This window comes from Xenopus laevis, chromosome 1S (assembly GCF_017654675.1).
Source record: "Xenopus laevis strain J_2021 chromosome 1S, Xenopus_laevis_v10.1, whole genome shotgun sequence".
Lineage (NCBI taxonomy): Eukaryota > Metazoa > Chordata > Amphibia > Anura > Pipidae > Xenopus > Xenopus laevis.
The window spans coordinates 179496470-179516821 of NC_054372.1; the positions used below are offsets into that span (position 1 = coordinate 179496470).

Here is a 20352-nt window from a genome sequence, read left to right on the forward strand (position 1 = left end):
TCCCCAGGCAGATATCCATAATGTCTCGCGTTACGCAAAGCAAAACATAACCGGCACAACATACAACTTCCAACTTACGTCCTGTTGAATGATGATGATGTCTTCCCCATTTTTAACTTGCAGCTGGGGTATGACTGGCAGTGCATCCTGAGATGCTGACATTGCCAAAACTATAGCCAGTGCTTCTTCCTCCTCGGCTTCCATTTTCTCCTTGCACTTCTGATTGTGATTGACATCATCTTTGTATGTGTCGTCAGTCTCTGCCCGCTCAGAAGAAAGCACAGCAACTTCGGACTTAAAGGTGACGGAGCTATCACATGCAGGCATGGATGCTTCCAGCAGATCCTCCATGCTGGAATTGAGCTCTGTATTTGCATCCAGTCTGCACTTCTCCTCTACAGGTGTAAAAACAGTATCATCACTTGGAATGACGGCGCTGATATTACTGCCACTGTTATCGTAAGGGGAAACATTTAGGTCATGAATCTGAGCCTCACCAGGTTTCCCTAGGTCTCCCGGGGTAGGTCGTGAGGGCTTTGGCCTGTGTATTTGAGGACATGGCAGAGGTCTTGCTTGAGTAAAAACAGGGGAAAGTTTTTCAGGCTCTTTACTGCCAGAATAGTGCTTTTGTATTTGAAGGGAAAATTTCCTCTGAGTTTGAGGGGAAGCTGAAGAGAGTTTACATGGGGTTAAACCCTGAGACCATGGCTTTGTAGCATCTGTGACAGGACCAGCTGGCACAGGAGGAGTAGAAGAAGGTGAAGGTAAAGTAGGGAAAAAGGAATGAGGATGACTGGAAGACGGGGAATTCAAGCATTGACTGTGTGGTCTGCGTTTTGTCAAAATAGCAGGCTTTGGTTGCTCGGCTGGTGCAGAGGAGGAAGGGTGTGCCAATGACATTACTTCCAGTGCCTCACGTAAGTCTTCTGGACTTGAGGCAGATTTTGAGTCACATACTTCTTTTGCCACTTTCAGTGACAGCTGTACAGTATTATCCGGAGAATTGCTTTGTGAGGTTGATGGGGTATTGGCTGGGGCAGAAGGCTGTACAAATGCTTCCCTACGGTCTTCAAATGCTTGAGAATCTTCTACACCTTGCTGGATTACTTCAACAATATCCATCTCTTCAGCTATGGCCATGAGCCGGCGGCGCATGCGAATGTAATGTGTAGAGCTCGTTACACTTAACATATCCAGCAGCTTGACGAACACTTGGGGAACCCTCGCTACCATTCTTGCTGCACTTAAAAATACTCTCCTGGATAATTTCCCCACCATGGAATGAGAGTTGTCAATAGACTGCAAGGCAAAATTCAGCAGGGACAACAGGTTTTTATATCTGCAAAAAAAAAACACAACAATTTCAAATATAAAATCAGTACAAGGCTTTATTCTTGTATGCTTGGACCTATAAAATCCGTAATCATTGCTGTTTAATACATTATGTTATCATCATGTTATATGTTGCAATGCAGACTTTAATGACTACATTAAAATGTCCATTAAGGATAGAAAAATAACCCATTATTAACCAATAAATTAAATTATAAATTCCTTGTTTGGGTTAAAATCCACATTTATTGGTGCTGTATGATTAGACTCTCAATTACAACTTGTACCTACTGTATATTTTAATATTTCCCCACAATAAACAGCCAATAATTATCTATATTACCAAAATTGAATCAACAATGATTTAGTGCAATTGATTAAACCTCCTTCAACAATTTGAGGTGTCTAAAGTGCAAGTGCTCAATTGTCAAAGCAATTGTTTGGACTTCAATCCTTAATTAAATAGTAGTTGGTGCTATTGAAAATGAATGATCCACAATGAATTAGTGCAATTAATTTGATTATTTGAGGTATCTAAAGTGCATGTGCTTCAAAAAATTAATAATCCATTGGGATTAAATACTTCTTAATAAAGTGACGTGTTAATAAATTAATCAGTAATAAACCAGTAAAAAAATCCACTCATCTCATCTCATACAGCTCAATTCATTTAAAAGTTAGGAAAATCAAATTTATAGATGGTGGAGTTGTCCCAAGAAACTGTCTCTCATTTGCTATCTATGGGACACCACAAAGATGGAGTAGTCAGCAATACCTGGGACTGTGGTCTCTTACTTTAAATCTGTTGAAAAGGACTAGTTTATCTAAAAAAACACCAATCCCAGGATGCTTAGAGAGGAGAGATTAAGAAAAGGAGAGGATTGAACGAGCTTGAATCACAACCACTGCCTATTTTAGAATACTATTGGAAATTTTAAACAATTTCTTTATTCTGGATTTTAGGTTATTTGAACAAGTTGTGGGTGGTTGTGATTCGTTCAATCTTCTCCTTTTCTTAATCTCTCCAACTACTATTTAATTAAGGATTGAAGACCAAACAATTGCTTAGACAATCGAGCACTTGCACTTTAGACACCTCAAATTGTTGAAGGAGGTTTAATAAATTGCACTAAATCATTGTTGATTAATTTTTGGTAATATAGATAATTATTGGCTGTTTATTGTGGCGACATATTAATATATACAGTAGGTATAAGTTGTAACTGAGAGTCTAATCATACAGCACCAATAAATGTAGATTTTAACCCTAACAAGGGATTTATAATTTAATTAATTGCTTAATAAGGCGTTCTTTTTCTATCCTTAAAGGGACACTGTCATGGGAAAAAAATTTTTTTCAAAATGAATCAGTTAATAGTGCTGCTCCAGCAGAATTCTGCACTGAAATCCATTTCTCAAAAGATCAAACAGAATTTTTTATATTCAATTTTGAAGTCTGACATGGGGCTAGACATTTTGTCAATTTCCCAGCTGCCCCATGTCATGTGACTTGTGCTCTGATAAACTTCAATCACTCTTTACTGCTGTACTGCAAGTTGGAGTAATATCACCCCCTCCCCCCCCCCAGCAGCCTAACAACAGAACAATGGGAAGGTAACCAGATAGCAGCTCCCTAACACAAGATAACAGCTGCCTGGTAGATCTAAGAACAACACTCAATAGTAAAAACCCATGTCTCCCTGAGACACATTCAGTTACATTGAGAAGGAAAAACAGCAGCCTGCCAGAAAGCATTTCTCTCCTGAAGTGCAGGCACAAGTCACATGACATGGGGCAGCTGGGAAATTGACAAAATTTCTAGCCCCATGTCAGATTTCAAAATTGAATATAAAAAAATCTGTTTGCTCTTTTGAGAAATGGATTTCAGTGCAGAATTCTGCTGGAGCAGCACTATTAACTGATTCATTTTGAAAAAATTTTTTTTCCCATGACAGTATCCCTTTAATATACAAATCAGCTTAATTTGATGTATTGGATTGTATTTTTTCCAATTGGAAATCAGCTAGCTTCACTGCAAACACATTGGCAGATTTGAGTCCTCTTTGGTTACCTTCTGGCCAACTTTATTTGCATGGGTGTGGTCTGAAAATCTGGCTTGTCTGCCTTAAGTTACAAGACCTCTCAAGAACTATTTTTGAATCAACGTGAAGGACTGACTAACTGGGTTAATGTGCATGTGGAGCTACGGACACCGTTAATGTACTTGCATTGAGTACTTTACATATAACACTACAATGCACAGCTCATTCCAAGGGTGGCAGAAAAGATGCATGAATGTGTTTACCTGTCAACCACTGCATCTGCCTGCATGATGTCTCCACTGATGATGTGTGGATAAAATTCAGCAGGAAACTCCAAAAGCAGCCTGTCAATTAGACAAAGGCGGCCAAGTAGCGACTGCCAGTTATTAGGCTCTACCTGCGTTGCTAGAATGCAATGCAAGACATAATCCACCCCACCGACACCGATGGAATCTGTGAAAAACAAAACAAGATCAGTATGACAATTTCAACTGCTGTGCATGAACACCTGAACCCGTTCAATTTCCTTTCTCTAAAAAATAACAATTTAATTAATACAGTATCTATACCCTACATTAGCTGGATACCAGCTCATTATCTGACTTCTGCTTTGTTTTAACCTGCTTTAAAGGTCCATAAAAGAGGCTTTAGGACATTCATACTGAAGATTGACACCCAATACTGAAAGTGTATTAGAGTTTTGATCTAGATTTATCTACAGGTAATTACTCTTTTTGACCAAACAAAATATATATTTTTTATATTTATAAAAATCTTGGAATAATTTGGAATGGTAATTATTATACTTTTAGGGGTTTAACAACAAAAGCTTAGATCACAGAACAATCCAACTTCACTGGCTGATTTCTCATTTGCAATGCTGAACCTCAACTCCCAAAATCTATTATTTCATTTAAATAACAAAAACAAACACAGAAAACATACCAGATTTGAGTATTTCTCTTCCAACTGCCAACTCTCCAGCTTGTCCTTTGCATAGTTCCAACAAAGTGGACACTGAAAGCTGACTTGTCCGGCTATAACAGAGGAAATGTCACTGTATAATAAAGTAACTGTTATTCTTTGGAAGGGGTGGATTCTTCATGGGGTTACTATTATATAATGTTACATTAATACCACTAGCATCTAACTAAAGGAAACTGCAGAGCTGTAAGAGGCAGAGGTACAAACTATATCACAATCCCCATCCCCCTTGCTTGCAAAAGTGAACTGCCTATGTCTCCCAAGCAACTGGTCGGAGAATGTAAAATAACTCTGCCTGCCGATACAGTTATTAGTTACAGTCCATTTCAAGGGAGCAAAACCCAACCGCTCAGCTTCTCTCCGTGCTACACGAGTTATCCATCCCCACTGGCACACATACAAATTTAAAAAAACATGGAGCAACAGGGAAAGGCAGATTAATTAATAAAATATCACCTTTGAAGTGGACATGTCACTAGGGTTGCCATCCAGCCGGTAAAACACCTGCCGGGGCCAGTATTACAAATTTACCGGCAATATAGCCGGTAATTTGTAATACCCTTAACAAAAGCCCTTGCAATCCAGTGGAAACTTACATTTTCTTTGTCTTGACGTGGCCTCGCCCCTTTTGCGGCATGACCCCCACGACTCCAACCCTTTTTTTGTGTCACAGCCCACCCCTTTAGTTCCCGCCCCCACCACTGGCTGGTAAATTTTTTTTAAAAAAGGTGGCAACCCTACCTGTCACCCAGACACAAAAAGCTGTATAATAAAAGTCTTTTTTAAATTAAAGTGAAATCCAATTTCTATTTTTTATTAAAGCATTCATAGCTGTTGTAAGCTCATTTAAAAATCTCAGCTGTCAATCAAATATTGTCTGCCTTAGGCATAGAGGCGGGGCATGCAGTTACTTTCCATTCAGCACTTCCTAGATGTCACTGCTCTCCCCACATTCCCTATTGTTGTCACCGTTTAATTGTGTAGCTAGTGTATGGGGATGAACATCGGATGGACAAACAAGATTCTGAGATGATGCAAGACTTTCCTTAATAACAGTGTGCACAAAATGGCTCCTGCCTGCTTGCTATAATTATGAATTCCCAGACTGAAGGAAACAAGATTCAAATAATTTATATAGGTGTAAATAAAGTTCATTTTTTTGACTAATGTGATAATACAGGATTTAGATTTTTTTTTTGGGTGACGGGTCCCCTTTAATAGTCCATCTTTAAATTAATCCAGAGCATTACAGTGAACCATGGATCATGTGCTTTACACGTTTCGTGGCATCTCACCACTTCCTCTGAGGAACGTGTAAAGCACACGATCCCCGGTTCAATGTTGTTATACGCTGGATTCATTTAAAGATAGACTATTAAAGGTGATATTTTATAAATTAATCTGCCTTCTTCAGTTAAGGCATACATATTTTAGCATAGAAAACTGCACTCTTCAGACATACCTGTTGGCATCTGCACATTTCACAAGTATAGTTTCCACCACTGGATTGAGAAGTCGCTGCAGCTTCTTTCTTTCTGTAAGTGTATGGCAAGGAGTATACACCAGCATTGCTCGTAATGTTTTCTAAATACAACAGAAGAGAGGTGATACTGGTAAACTATATGCCTAAGTAGGGAAAGAATTATAATTACACAAACAAATTTAAATGCCCTACATGCATCTACAGTATACCCAATATTAATCTGTATTTTACAAAAATTCTACTCTATTGGTATAAATTTAAAAATGGCTATAGTTTTGTTTTGCAGGTTGTTCTGAGGCAGGTCCACTGCACGCAAACAGAGCCTGCTCAAGGTGGGCATATGGGGGTTGATATAAGATGCCATCCTGCCCCCTTCAGACAAAGTCTGCAGCTTATTGGTCTATATATGGGGCCTTCCTAACCTATAGCTATTGAGCAGGTCAAAAAATTGTCCTGAATGAAGATCCAGTTTGGTCTAGCATGGTCATCTTGCTTTGAGATTTTGAAACAGGGCAAAACATGGACATCTCCTTTAAAATAAAACACATTTCACCTGTACAGGAAGGAAACAACTGGAATAGTCATTCAAATAATAATCTATTTTGGTGATATTTGTCCATGCAGCTTGAGTGCCAAAAGGGTTTAAGCAGAATATTTTGTACTAAGACAAAAACAAAGCATGTAAACTCTGCTACATTTTACTTGCTCATGCTCTGCCAAGTTTTCTTCACTACCTCCTATTGGAGATGAGGCCTGCAGAATTAGGCAAACAATGCCACAGTCTTTCTGCAGAGTGATCGAAAAAAAATGCCATCCGCTTTCCTGCCTGCAATGCTTTATTGATCTTAAATCATTTTAAAATGATGGCTCATAATGAACCTAGTTGTTCCGTTCCAAGTAGTAATAAACGACTTTCAAAGTTTGATTTTGGTAAGACACCAAACATTTTTTTGTTTCTAGACATCAATTATTAAATACTGCAAGTAAATGACTTCACTAATTAAGCACAAGCCTTGCTTTTTGACCACTAAGCTATAACTAATGGACATATTAAGTTGAGGTAATAGTGCTTGAGTTGTTACCAGGTTCTCCTTCAAACCCCTGGAGCATTTTACAACACTGATTTTGGTGCCCTTCAAACATGTAAAGTACAGAGATAATTATCAGCATGATTACGTTACATTTCCAAGAATAGCAAGAAAGTATTAAATTCACTTACTAAAGCTGCGACATACACCTTGTAGACTGGGTCGGCACACACCATGGAGAGCACACTGCAGCAAGCCTCCACCACAACATCCCCTGAGATACTAGACTGAGATGAGCCACTGGCAGTATTCAGGGTTGTACCACTTGTTGTAGTCCCACTGCCACTGCATAAATTTCCAGTGCTTTCACCATTTGCCAACAGCAAGGCCCCACTGACATCATGGGAGAGGCGCCTCAGGGCCATTTCTCTGATATTCCAGTTTCGAGAAAACAAACAGCCCACTAGCTCCAGTCCAAAAACCTGACAATATGAATTTAAAACACATGAATCAAAGATAAATCCAAATGTTTTACTGGGTCATTTACAGGTCTACATTCTTCCCCACCAGATTACCTCTCCCTCTCTCTACTTCATTCATTAATGTAAATATTCCCATGCAGGAACCACAAGCAGGTTCTGTAAAGCACCACTGTGCATTTTAAATGAATGCAAGTAGAGAGGCTTGAGCTGGAAATTGGATAAAATTAGAAGGCCAATGACCGAATAACTAGTTTGATAGATGAGATTATTGAGAACCTTTCATTATCTGCACATTTCAGCTTTATTTAGGTAGATCATTTTGTGCACTTAAGTCTTTTGCGCACTTGACAATTTTATGATCATACCTTTGTAAATAAAAACCCAGATTTTAAAAATATAGGCAGATGCTAAACCAGTACTGAAACAGGCAACCAGGTAAGGTGCATTGATCAACTGCCTTTCCATTATTTTTATACATTTACTTATCTTGGAATGCTGCCACAACTCCCTTTTTGTGTATATCTGTAGTCTAACAGAATTATTCTGCAGGGGGAATGGCCAAACTTCCAAGTGGTTGTAGCATGTGCACCCATCCCTTTAAATGTGGTCTTATGCCTTTAAAAAGGGTGTTGTACTGGCAATGTCTCTCCTTTAAAACCACAAGAGAGCTGGATTGGGCCTATGTAACCAATGCTTTGATTTTGGTAATCTCTCTCCTATAAAAGCCAAGGCAGAGGAGGATTAAGCCCCTCACTGAGTCCAATGCCCTGGTCAAGAGACACTTCTTTCACAAAGCAACCATGCAGCGAGGTACCAGCCTATGAAAAATACGACCAAAAGCTAAATCATTAATGCCACCGCATGGGGTGACGTTGTAGTGCGGCTTGACAATTTTATGATTGTGACTTTGTAACTAAAAAGTTTTTGAAACTATATGCACTTGCACACATACTTAATAACTAGTGAAAGGGGGTGCATAGATTGGGCATAGATCAATCCTCTAGCTTTCATATGCTATTAAATATCATCCAATCACCTCTGTGGAGTTTGTATGCCCCTCTCACTGCCTCTTACCTGAATCCATGGTTCGGCCATATCTTTATAGGCAAATGGAATATTTTGCACCCCATAGTGTGTAAGATTCAGGCTGCTGTCCTGTGACCTCCTTTGGGAACCAGCTGTAGGCTGCTGTTGTAGAGACTGCTGTTGAACAGCCCGAAGAATAGGAGGAGAATCCACAGGCCCTGGTAATTCAACGCTATGAATACAAGATGTAAATATATATATTACCGTGCTAAAAATGCCTAAGTAAATCATATCATATTGTGCCTAAATATCAGTAGTGAGAAGGAATTTGTACTGTATTTATGAGCAGGCATTATTGTCCATGCATCATTGCTTACAATGGCAGAAAATTGTTCAGTCATGTCTTAGTGTGCATAGAATATCTTTGTTTCAATTATGTATGCGGTTAGTACGAGTGATGGCACCGGTTGCTTGCCATAGTTTATGTATTCTGTAGACTGGCTGCAGCTGAACAATATCATCTGCTATACTCCATAAAGAGTAAATAATGATAAGACAGTTAGCAAAGTCACCTTACTTAAAACGGCATACAAAATGGCACACGCTCACCTGTTGAAATCTTGCGACCTCCACTTTGACCGACAAAGAGGACAGATAAGAGATTCCCTATTTCTTCTGCACTCTTCTGCCCCTGGAGAAACATACAATGTTGCTTAAGAATAAAGTTGACATTTAGAATGAGATTGTACCACTACTGGTAGGAATGTTGCAATGGAATTGACAAGAAACCCAATTGGCGGCACAAATCCTGCAAAGAACAACAACAAATCGGAATCCCATCAAATGCAATTTGTGGCTTTTTGGGCCAAAAAATACTCACTGGCAACAGCCAGTTCTCATTCATTTCAGTAACAGTGTGCAACATGGGGTATCTGCATTGGCTGAAATATGATTAAGGGTTAAAAGGGATGGAAGATTTAAATTATTATGGGTAGACTGTCATGGTTGGGGTTGTTCTATCTGGATAAACACTTGCGAGGGGAGACCATTATAGACAAGACAGCAGGATATCTTTTTTTTTCCATAAAATAGATCTCTGCAGTCTGCACCAAAAGCCACTCCTTTAGACTAGAAAAAAATGAACTTTCATTTAAAGCAATGTAGATGGTTCTTCACACAGAGGACAGTGAGGTTGTGGAATGCACTGCCGGGTGTTGTTGTGATGGCTGATTCTGTTAAAGGGATCCTGTCATCGGAAAACATGTTTTTTTCAAAATGCATCAGTTAATAGTGCTACTCCAGCAGAATTCTGCACTGAAATCCATTTCTCAAAAGAGCAAACAGATTTTTTTATATTCAATTTTGAAATCTGACATGATGCTAGACATTTTGTCAATTTCCCAGCTGCCCCTGGTCATGTGACTTGTACCTGCACTTTAGGAGAGAAATGCTTTCTGGCAGGCTGCTGTTTTTCCTTCTCAATGTAACTGAATGTTTCTCAGTGGGACATGGGTTTTTACTATTGAGTGCTGTTATTAGATCTACCAGGCAGTGGTTATCTTGTGTTAGGGAGCTGCTATCTGGTTACCTTCCCATTGTTCTTTTGTTTGGCTGCTGGGGGGGGGGGGAGGGAAGGGGGTGATATCACTCCAACTTGCAGTACAGCAGTAAAGAGTGATTGAAGTTTATCAGAGCACAAGTCACATGACTTGGGGCAGCTGGGAAATTGACAATATGTCTAGCCCCATGTCAGATTTCAAAATTGAATATACAAAAATTTGTTTGCTCTTTTGAGAAATGGATTTCAGTGCAGAATTCTGCTGTAGCAGCACTATTAACTGATTCATTTTGAAAAAAAATCTTTTCCCATGACAGTATCCCTTTAATGACTATAAGAGTGGCTTGGGTGATTTATTGGACATGCATATCAATATTGTGATACTAAAGAGGACAATTGATACAGATATTAGTATATATAGTTTATGTGAGTATATGGAGGAGTTAGCGCAAGTGTGTGTATGTTTGTGTGCTGGGTTTCGTTCGGAGGGGTTGAACTTGGTCTTTTTTCAACCCAACTTAACTAGATAACTATGATGCTGCATTTTTATATAACATAAGCCCTTCCTAGCAACCTCACATAGGGTACCTGCATTCAGGGTAATACTTTAATTCTCTAACATGTGCACACAGCTAGGTGAGGACAACAGTAAAAGTCTGTATGGTTGGCTATTCCTAGCACAGCGCAGGCAAAGCAGTGACTGATTGACACACGTGCTTAAGATTGCTCAGCACATTCACGTGTGCAGGCAATGTGTAACACAGGGAACAGGCCTTAAATAAACATGAGAAAAATGCCTCTCACAATCATCAGCTTTTCAACAAAAAATATAGTGCAAAGAGTACAATAAATGTGAGGTAGTGCTCATTAATGTGCATCCAAGTCTGTAGGGAAATGGCTTGGGTAAATATTGAATAGCAAATAGAATACTTATTTTCAGATTCTGCTGCAAAGTGGTGTATTTAAAAATACAATATAAAAGCAATATATTCTACAGTTCATTGGGTGATGAAGAATAAAAGAAAAGAATCGTATGTCAATATAAGTAGTGGGTGCACAGAATTATTATTGGGTGACTATAGACTTCTTAATATATACAGCACATTTTAATGTTACCTACTTTAAATTACAGAGGGAGGGTTTTGCAGAACGCCCACTAGCTGGCACTGCTGTAACACAACGCTAACCAAAGTGAAGTGAATACTCTATTGACAGAAATGTATTGTATGTATGAAATGTAATGCATGTAAAAAGTATTAAAGGGATAGTGACATGTTCCAGTTTAATAGGCGACTCTACTTCCCCAGTCCATTGCTATTTAGTTGAGTTGACCACAAATGCAGTTTTAAAGGAAAACTATACCCCCAAAAAGAATACTTGAGTAACAGATAGTTTATATCAAATTAAGTGGCATATTAAAGAATTTTATCAAACTGGAATATATAATTAAGTAAATATTGCCCTTTTACATCTATTGCCTTGAACCACCATTTTATTATGGTCTGTGTGCTGCCTCAGAGATCACCTGAGGAGAAATACTGTAACTAACTGTAACAGGAAGAAGTGAGGAAGCAAAAGACAGAACTCTGTATTTTAATTGGCTCGTGTGACCCAACATGTATGGTTTGTTTGGTTTTGTGCACCGGGGGGCCATTATTTATTTAAATGGCAGTTTTCTATTTATGATTACCCAATGGCACATAATACTAAAAAAGTATATTATTATAAAAATGGTTTATTTACTGAAGCAGGGTTTTACATATGAGCTGTTTTATGGATTATCTTTTTAGAGAGACCTACATTGTTTGTGGGGTATAGTTTTCCTTATAAGAACAGAGTTGTAACAAATTGGTATTTGGGGTTGTGGCCAAGTACAAACAGGCTGATGCAGTGTATCATTTTATGTTCCAGCCCATCAGTACTTTGCCCCACCCGTTAACCCCATGTCAGCTACAAGTTCCGTGTTCTTGAGACTGTGTCGAGGCAACACAAATGAGAATCAGAAGGCTGAAAGACAAATGGCATCTTTCAAATGTAGGATTAGTGCTGGGCACATTAATAGTCATAGCGACATGTTTCTATTAAAACCTGAAATGTGTTACGTACGATTCCTTTAATACTACTACAGGGATACTAAAACCCCAGAATAGTAGTTAACATGCAAGCAATATTACAGGATTGGCCTGGTGAGCTGAGCAAGGCTTTCACAAGAAATAATCTTGAAATGACAGGTAAAGTTAAGTCTCTTACAGTCTTCCAGCCCATTGACAATTTTTTTTAGAAGATTTGAAGTACACACCAGTTGCGACCAAATTCTATGAGAATGTTATAATAAGGCAGGTCTGTGGTATTTGTAATATGTTCACTGCCCTCTTTCTAGGCCACATTCCCCATATATTATGTTTCTAGAGATAACTATAACAAACAAGGGGAAGTTGGGCTCACCACTAATTTTTAAAACCATTAGGCGAAGGGTGCAATGAGGGTGTGACCACAAAATACAGATAGACAAATACAAGTTGAGTGCAGAGGACTCGTATTTGTTTCTAGAGATAAAACTAGGCACTGAAAATTGTTTAATGCTACAAAAAACAGACTGCTCAGCACCATTAAATCTAAGAAAATGACAGTGGTAAATCAATTGGTGTCATGCAGAAGTGACGTACAAATTGACATGCAGTGGTGGTGTAACTTGTTTCTGCAGCCTTCTTCACATACAGTCAGGCTCTCCTCGTCCAGCATCCCCAGCAAGCAGATCGGGCACATCTGCTCCTCCTCATCTTTCATGCTAAAAACAAAGACATCAACATTTTATAGATGACTGAATAAAATATAAAACGAATAGATACATTCAATCTTACACATTTTTAATGCAGGAGCACTTTGAAATTCGTCGACCCTAAAAAAGATGACCTTAAATTGAGTAAAATGTTACATTTCAGGCAGCAATAGATTCTGCTAATGTTGTAGTACAACTTCCAACATCCTTCAACATATAATCGACGCAGGATGAATGCAGAGTGTTATAATAACTGTGAATGGTGAATGAATATGTTGCTATGGAAATTTTATGAGCTGAAAAAAAAAAGTTTTCCTAGGTCTCAGATGATTGCTTTTTAACAGCTTCTGATTGGTTGAAGTGGGTTACTACACTATAAGCAAACAGTGCATAAACGTCAGACCAAAAGTTTTGAGTCTGCCCTACAAAAAAAGGTCTTTTTGATAAAATATATCACATACTGAAAATAAATGTACAGTAGAATAAAGAAATCTGTAGAATAAACAAACTTGAAGCCTGGTGAATGCCCAGAGCTCAGATTACACTGGGTAATTAAATCCACAACAAGACACTTCGATGCCAAGTTAAATTGATAAACTGATCATTATGTTTGGCCAAGACGCTAGAGCAAGTAATGAAAGCAAATCCCACAGGCTGGCACACACACAACACATTTCAGAAGTGATTCCTTAGTACAAACCTGGTGTCTGAACTAGATGTAGAGGTGGATGATGACAATGTATGTGAATTGGACATGCGTGATACAAACTTCTGGATGGTGTTACGAGATGGAGCTTTGATCCTTGAGCTACGTCTACTGTGATATTTCTGGAACAAACTCTCAACCTACCAAATAAAAAGAAAATAGCAATGACTACAGTGAATAAAGTACCCCCTCTTGTAAAAAAGTATATTATAAGTTACAGAGAAAGAGTTTCATGACCATATAAAAACACGAGGCCAAAGGCCTATGAAACTCTGAGGTAACTTCTAATGTCCTCATATTTTGCAACAGGGGGTACTTTATTTATTATTATACACAAGTTTCAGTGAGTCATGTGACAGAAATTACATCACTACTCACCTTCGGCCTCGTGTTTTTATATGGTCATGAAACTCCTCTGTAACTTATAATATCCTTATATTTTACAAGACGGGTACTTTATTCACTATATATTCCCAAGCTTATCAGCAGCACACAAACTATAAAAAGTGACTTTATTTGCATAAAACTGAAATCTACTTACCTCAAAATTCTTCAGTGCTTTTCTCCACAACATGGTGTCAGATGGTTCTAACTGGAAGACTCTTAACATGACGAACAGAAGATGGATGCAGAATGCTCCCCTGCCACAGCTGCAGGCCTGCCGTAAGGAAACATGTTTACGTGGAATTGCAGAAGTGAACAGATACAAAACAATATTGCTAGAAGCTACAAAAAAATATGCAAAGATGATAAGGGCAAGGCCAGACAAGGCGTTTTTACATTACATTTTTAAAAAAAGCTCCGTCAGGCGTAAATACGCATAAACTGCACTACCACTGAAACGCACTAAGGCAATTCTTACAGGGCGATTGCAAGCTGAAATCCGCCACGGGACGCCAGTATTATGTTTTTTAGCCAATACGTCAAGAAACTACCAAATCAATACTCTATGGGATCTGCAAGTTTGAAACCACACTTGTAAATACGAAGCGTATTTTAAATATGGCGTCCAAATTCTCGCGTTGTGTATAGTGTATCATTCCTGCTCCATTTTGCATGTAAATAGTTTTTCTATTTCTAAATAGCTTTTCTATTTTCTATTTCCAGCCAGCGGAATTATGGGGAATGAGAACAATGAGAAATGCATGTTGGGAAAAGAAACCTACGTGCTGAAAAACGCATGTCGCGTGTGGTTTCAGTGGCGTATTTACGCCTGACAGAGCTTTTTTAAAAACGCAACGTAAAAACGCCATGTCTGGCCTTGCCCTAAGTGTTATTTTCATGAGGGCAATGGCACCCAGAACACTTTCTTTGTCTTTGTAGAATCACCCTGAAACTGAGCTTATAGCCTCCCACTGGCTTTAAAGTGAAACTTCTAGTAAATTAAAGTAAATGGGAGCCAGCAGGGGCTGAAATACGCTGGAAAAAGAACCCATGGGCATCAGCCCACAATAAGAAGTAACAACCTGTAAACACATCACAAACAACACTATTAGAAAGTACCTTTTGCTACACTTTGACATGATCACACATAATCCATGTGGGGAGAGACAGACAAAAGCCAATGCCGTGAAAACTTAGCATGCAAACAACTTTTTTCTTTAAAGGGGAACTATCACAAAAATTAAAATGTAATATAAGCTTCATCATACTGAAATAAGAAACTTTCTAAATACAATCAATTAAATATTCGGCATCATTTCTGAAATAATCAAGTTTATCTTCACTATTCCTCTCTCAGCATCTGTTTCTCCTCATTCTGTCTTCATGCAGCAGTTGGGTGTCAGATATTCATTGACAGATCCAATATATCTTATAGGGGGGCTTCCTTTAATAGCAGATGAATTAGAGCTCACTCAAATAACTGATTCCAGTACAAAATCTAACAAAATAACTGCCTTTTGCACAAATCCTGCATGTGCAAATCCTATTTGCCCTCTGGGGTAAGGTCCTCCAGCCTTTTGTCTCCTTGACACTGAGCACTTAATCTGCATTGTAATTATATTTTATATTTATGTGAATTGTATTTCTAATAATGCACTTATTGTTACTTTTTATTTCAATGATCCCTTGTTTGTTACTTTTAATCTATTGTTTTGCTGTACAGTGCTTTGCCCTCAAGGAGCGCTATACAAATTAAAATATACATACATACATACATACATGTAGAGAGACAGTATGTATGGTGATTTTAATAGAGTGAGTTCCAATACATCTTCTAGGCAAAAGGAGCCCTCCTATAAGATATATTGGATCTAACTGTAAATGATTATCTGACACCCAACTCCTGCTGAGAGAGGAATAGTGAAAATAAACTTATTTCATAAATGATACATAATTTTTAATTGATTATATATTTAGAAAATATCTTATTTCAGTATGCTGAAGCTTATATTAAATTTTCCTTTTTGCGATAGTACCCCTTTAAGTAGAAAGGAAACAGCAGGAGTTTAAAAAAAAAAACAAACATTACCCGAATGAGTCATTTCTCATCTTAAAAACAAAATAATGAGTGCATAAGCCTCTGGGGCAAATTCATACAGCTTATTATGTTTACCCGTGACTTAAAAGTGCTTAATAGTGCATTTTTTGATTGCTAGAAGCATTAAGTATGCCTATAAACTACTGAAGTAAGATTTCATTAACTTATTATAAAAACATATGTAATTTTGGTGGGAATGCCAAAACTAGAACTACCGATTTACATTCAAAGTTGTTTCCTTCCCATTAGTGTAAATACATTTAAAGGGGTGGTTCACCAGTAACTTCAAAACATTTTTTTTAAAAAATTTGTTCGTATACCACAAAAAAAACCTAAACCTAAAGACAAATGAAACTTTAAAATCGCATAGCCTTTAAAAAAAGAACTTACCAAAACTCCGCTTGTGCTCCTCTTCAGAAAAGGTGATCCGGCAATCCATCGTGCGGCGCTAGATTTCTCTACCCTGCCTTCATTATAGGAGATAGCAAGGGAGGAGAAATCGAGCGCCGCACAATGGATTGCGCCTTTTCTGAAGAGGAGCCCCAGCGGAGTTTCGGTAAGTTATTTCTTAATAAAGGCTGTGCGATTTTAAAGTTTAATTAGTCTTGGTGTTTTGTTTTTTTTTCGTGGTATACTAACGAATTTACTTTAAGATAACTTTTAGTATGTTATAGAACGGCTACTTCTAAACAACTGTGCAATTAGTCTTCATTATTCATTTGTTATAGTTTTTGAATTATTTGACACTTTTCATCTTTCAAATGGGGGTCACTGACCCCCATATCAAAAATAAATGCTCTGTAAGGCTACAAATGTACTTTTATTGCTACTTTTTATTACTCATCTTTCTAGTCAGGTCTCTCCTATTCATATTTCAGTCTCTTATTTAAATTAATGCATGGTTACTAGGGTAATTTGGACCTGCTGAAAATGCAAACTGGGGAGCTGCTGAAAAAAAAAACTAAATAACTCAAAGACCACAAATAATAAAAATAAAAGTCAATTGCAAATTGTCTCAGAATATTACTCTCTACATCAACTAAAAGTTAACTCAAATGCGAACAACCCCTTTAAGGGCAATGGTATGCAAGGAGTCGGTATACGATACATTCAGTGTTTTGCCACTTGAAAGATTTCCAGCTCAGCAGGCAGCAAAGTACTGAGAATTTTTCGGTTATGCTTTAAGGGTCATTGCATGGACCCTGCCAGTGCACCTGCAGATCAGGTGATTAACGATTGGAAAAGTAGCTATGAAAGTGTTCAAGTGATAACGAGTGAGGTTACCTGCAAGTGCACAGAAAGGGTCAAAGTAATTACCGTACAAGATAATGCAGGGCTGATTCCTAGTACTTTGCTGCCAGCTGAGCTGGAGATAAGCATGGGCAGCAAAAAGCTGACACTTGCTGGTTGCTGCCTGCTTTCCGCTTTGGATACATGCCACAATCTGACTTTCAAAGCACTTCTTAGAAAGTAGGATAAGGAATTTTATTCCACTTTAAAATTAAAACTGGAAATTCGAAAAGAAAAAAAAATGACATCTTAGGAAATCTGAACCTGGTGATGCCATGCAGTTTTAAAATTGGCCAGTATCCTTTAAAGGAGAACTAAAGCCTAAAAATGAATAGGGCTTAAAACGCCATGTTTTATCTACTGAACTTATTGCACCAGCCTAAAGTTTCAGCTTGTCAATAGCAGCAATGATCCAGGACTTCAAACTTGTCAAAGGGGGTCACCATCTTGGAAAGTGTCTGTGACACTCACATGCTCAATGGGCTCTGAGCAGCTGTTGAGAAGCTAAGCTTAGGGGTCGTCACTAATTATCAAGCAGGTTGGTCTGTAATATAAGCTGATGCTACAGGGCTGATTATTAAATTCTGATGCTAATTGCACTGGTTTCTGTGCTGCCATGTAGTAATTATCTGTATTAATTACTAATCAGCCTTATATTGTGACATTTCTATTCTATGTGTACTGTATATTGTGAGTGGGTCCCTAAGCTCAGAAAGTGACAGCAGCACAGAGCATGTGCAGTGAATCAGCAGAAAAGAAGATGGGGAGCTACTGGGGCATCATTGGAGACACATATCTTTACTGCTAAAGGGATTTGGTTGCCTGGGGCTGGTACAGAAACCCAAAACATAATGTTCAACATTTCTAGCCTACTTTTTTAGTTTAACTTTCTTTGTCCTTTAAACAAAAACAGATACGTTTAAAATGATTTGCATGCTTACCTGAGGTCCAATAAAAACTCTGTATTTATTGTCTGGGCTGTCGCCACCAATTAGAAAGGAATTGGGTCCGATCTGCTGTAGCAGATAGAGTCTTGCACGCATAACTTTATGAACCCTTCGACTGGTTTCCTCAGGACTGAAAGGTGAGAAGCCGTCAGGAGAGGGAGCTCTTCGAGGTGGTGTGACACGTCCACTCTGAAACAGGGAGAAAAGAAAGGAGAGTAGTAGATATTTTAGCTTGTACAGTATTTTGAATTGTTTGCTGATTCACCCTGCTTTATTAGATTGTAATAAACCATATTCTATCACAGAGGAACTTACAGGGACTGGAGAAAGGCCTCTCCGTTTCACTCCTGGTGATTCTGGCTTTGTGGATTTGGATGAGCTGGATGAACTGCTGGGAGAAGGACTTCGTCTTCCTTTATGAACATGGGACAAGCCATTCAGCGACCCTTCAACGGAGTCTGCCTTGAAAGTTTCTGACCCGTCAGCCTTTACAGGAATGGGTTTAACGACCTAGATCAGAGGAAAATAGTTGTCATTTACTCTTTACTTTACCGTTTCAAATAATATGCTGTGCCCTTTTAGTGCAATTTCTATTGATAATGTGGGAGAAGCCACCCACACATAACAAAATCCTAAGTAATTCAGTGTGTAATATATGAGATGAAACAGATATGGAGTCTGTTGACACAACAGACAGCAGGTTGTGCATCAGTCCATAAAGGAGTGGTTCATATTTAAGGTAACTTTTAATAAGTTTTCAATTGGCCTTCATTATTTATTTTTTTATAGTTTTATAGTTATTTGCCTTTTTCTTCTGACTCTTTGCAGCTTTCAAATGGGCGTTTCTGACCTCATTGATGCTTTTGAAGGCTACAAATGTATTATTGTTATTGCTAATTTTTATTACTCATCTTTCTATTCAGGCCCACTCATTCATATTCCAGTCTCTTATTCAAATCAATACATGGTTGCTAGGGTAATTTGAACCCTAGCTACCAGATTGCTTAAAATGCAAAATTGAAGAGCTGCTGAATAAAAAGCTAAATCATTTAAAAAACACAAATGATAAAAAATGACAACCAACTGCAAATGGTCTCAGAATATCCCTCTCTACATCATTCTAAACATTATCTCAAAGGTGAACAACCCCTTTAAACATTAGAGGGCAGTGTTGCTCCATGCCCATAACTTATCATGCAGCTAATACATACCACAGGACCTCGCCTGCTTTTCCTCTCCAACCATTCATGTTTCCAGGCTGGCATGCAAGTTGCCTTGAGTTTTTCCCTGATCATGCGCTCCTCTGGGCGGTCATCCATTTTCTGTAGCCCCCTGAGTGTTTCTTTATTCTCCATGTCACGGCTGCAGGAAAGACAGGAGATGAAACATTAGACAAAGTGGTTGTGTTGAGCAGCAGACAATTCAGTGCATCCGTGAGCCCACTACCCTTCTCCTAGAGTCATTGAAATTAATTCCGACTGACTGGAGCGAAACACGTAGGCAATCCCTCTCTCCAATCGTAGTTTGCTGTTTTGGAGCAGAAGAGCTGCGGGGCATTCAGTACATCAAACAGGGAAGCAGAAGGAAACATTCAATAACTATCAGTGCATTGTGAATGCATTCTGCTGTTAGAGGATAAAAGCCCTGCACATCTCTAGCTGAAATGCATTTAGCAATAGACCAGGATGGGTTGTTAAATCTCCAAAATAAACCAGTCATTTCCAAGAGGGTCCAATGTGGACAAACAATTCCTCATTTTGCTTAATTTTAAATAAAATTGCATATATTCAAGTTGAAGGCACACTGGTATATTTTAAAGAACTAGAACCCAAAAGAATGCCAAACTGTTGGGCATCCTTCAATGATTCTACTAACTAACCTCTTGTTCCAAATCAGTGGGGTTTATGTTTAAAAATTAATAGCATTAAGGCATGGAGATCCAAATCGTGGAAAAGCCCCTTACTGGAAATACCCCAAGAATTTCATATAACAGATGACATAACTGTATACAGGTATAGGATCCATTATTCGGAAACCCATTATCCAGAAAGCTCTGAATTATGGAAAGGTCATCTCCCATAGACTCCATTATAATTAACATAACTGTATACAGGTATAGGATCCGTTATCTGGAAACCCATTATCCAGAAAACTCTGAATTATGGAAAGGCAATCTCCCATAGACTCCGTTATAATTAAATAATTCAGATTAT

At 38.3% G+C, this 20352-nt stretch overlaps 1 protein-coding gene across 2 annotated transcripts in view; it reads right to left on the bottom strand.

Annotated features, from left to right (window-relative positions):
- Positions 1-20352, bottom strand: part of map3k1.S (mitogen-activated protein kinase kinase kinase 1, E3 ubiquitin protein ligase S homeolog) — a 65137-nt gene that overhangs the window by 9390 nt on the left and 35395 nt on the right. For both annotated transcript variants that reach the window (XM_018240978.2, XM_041580567.1), the window contains exons 2-14: positions 19351-19501; positions 18455-18649; positions 18134-18328; positions 13962-14078; positions 13415-13560; positions 12602-12723; positions 8987-9068; positions 8426-8609; positions 7061-7351; positions 5821-5942; positions 4320-4411; positions 3638-3827; positions 79-1339 (exon numbers count right to left, since the gene is read on the bottom strand). In XM_018240978.2, the coding sequence (XP_018096467.1) occupies positions 79-1339; positions 3638-3827; positions 4320-4411; positions 5821-5942; positions 7061-7351; positions 8426-8609; positions 8987-9068; positions 12602-12723; positions 13415-13560; positions 13962-14078; positions 18134-18328; positions 18455-18649; positions 19351-19501 (3148 nt within the window). The remainder of the gene's footprint in view (positions 1-78; positions 1340-3637; positions 3828-4319; positions 4412-5820; positions 5943-7060; positions 7352-8425; positions 8610-8986; positions 9069-12601; positions 12724-13414; positions 13561-13961; positions 14079-18133; positions 18329-18454; positions 18650-19350; positions 19502-20352) is intronic.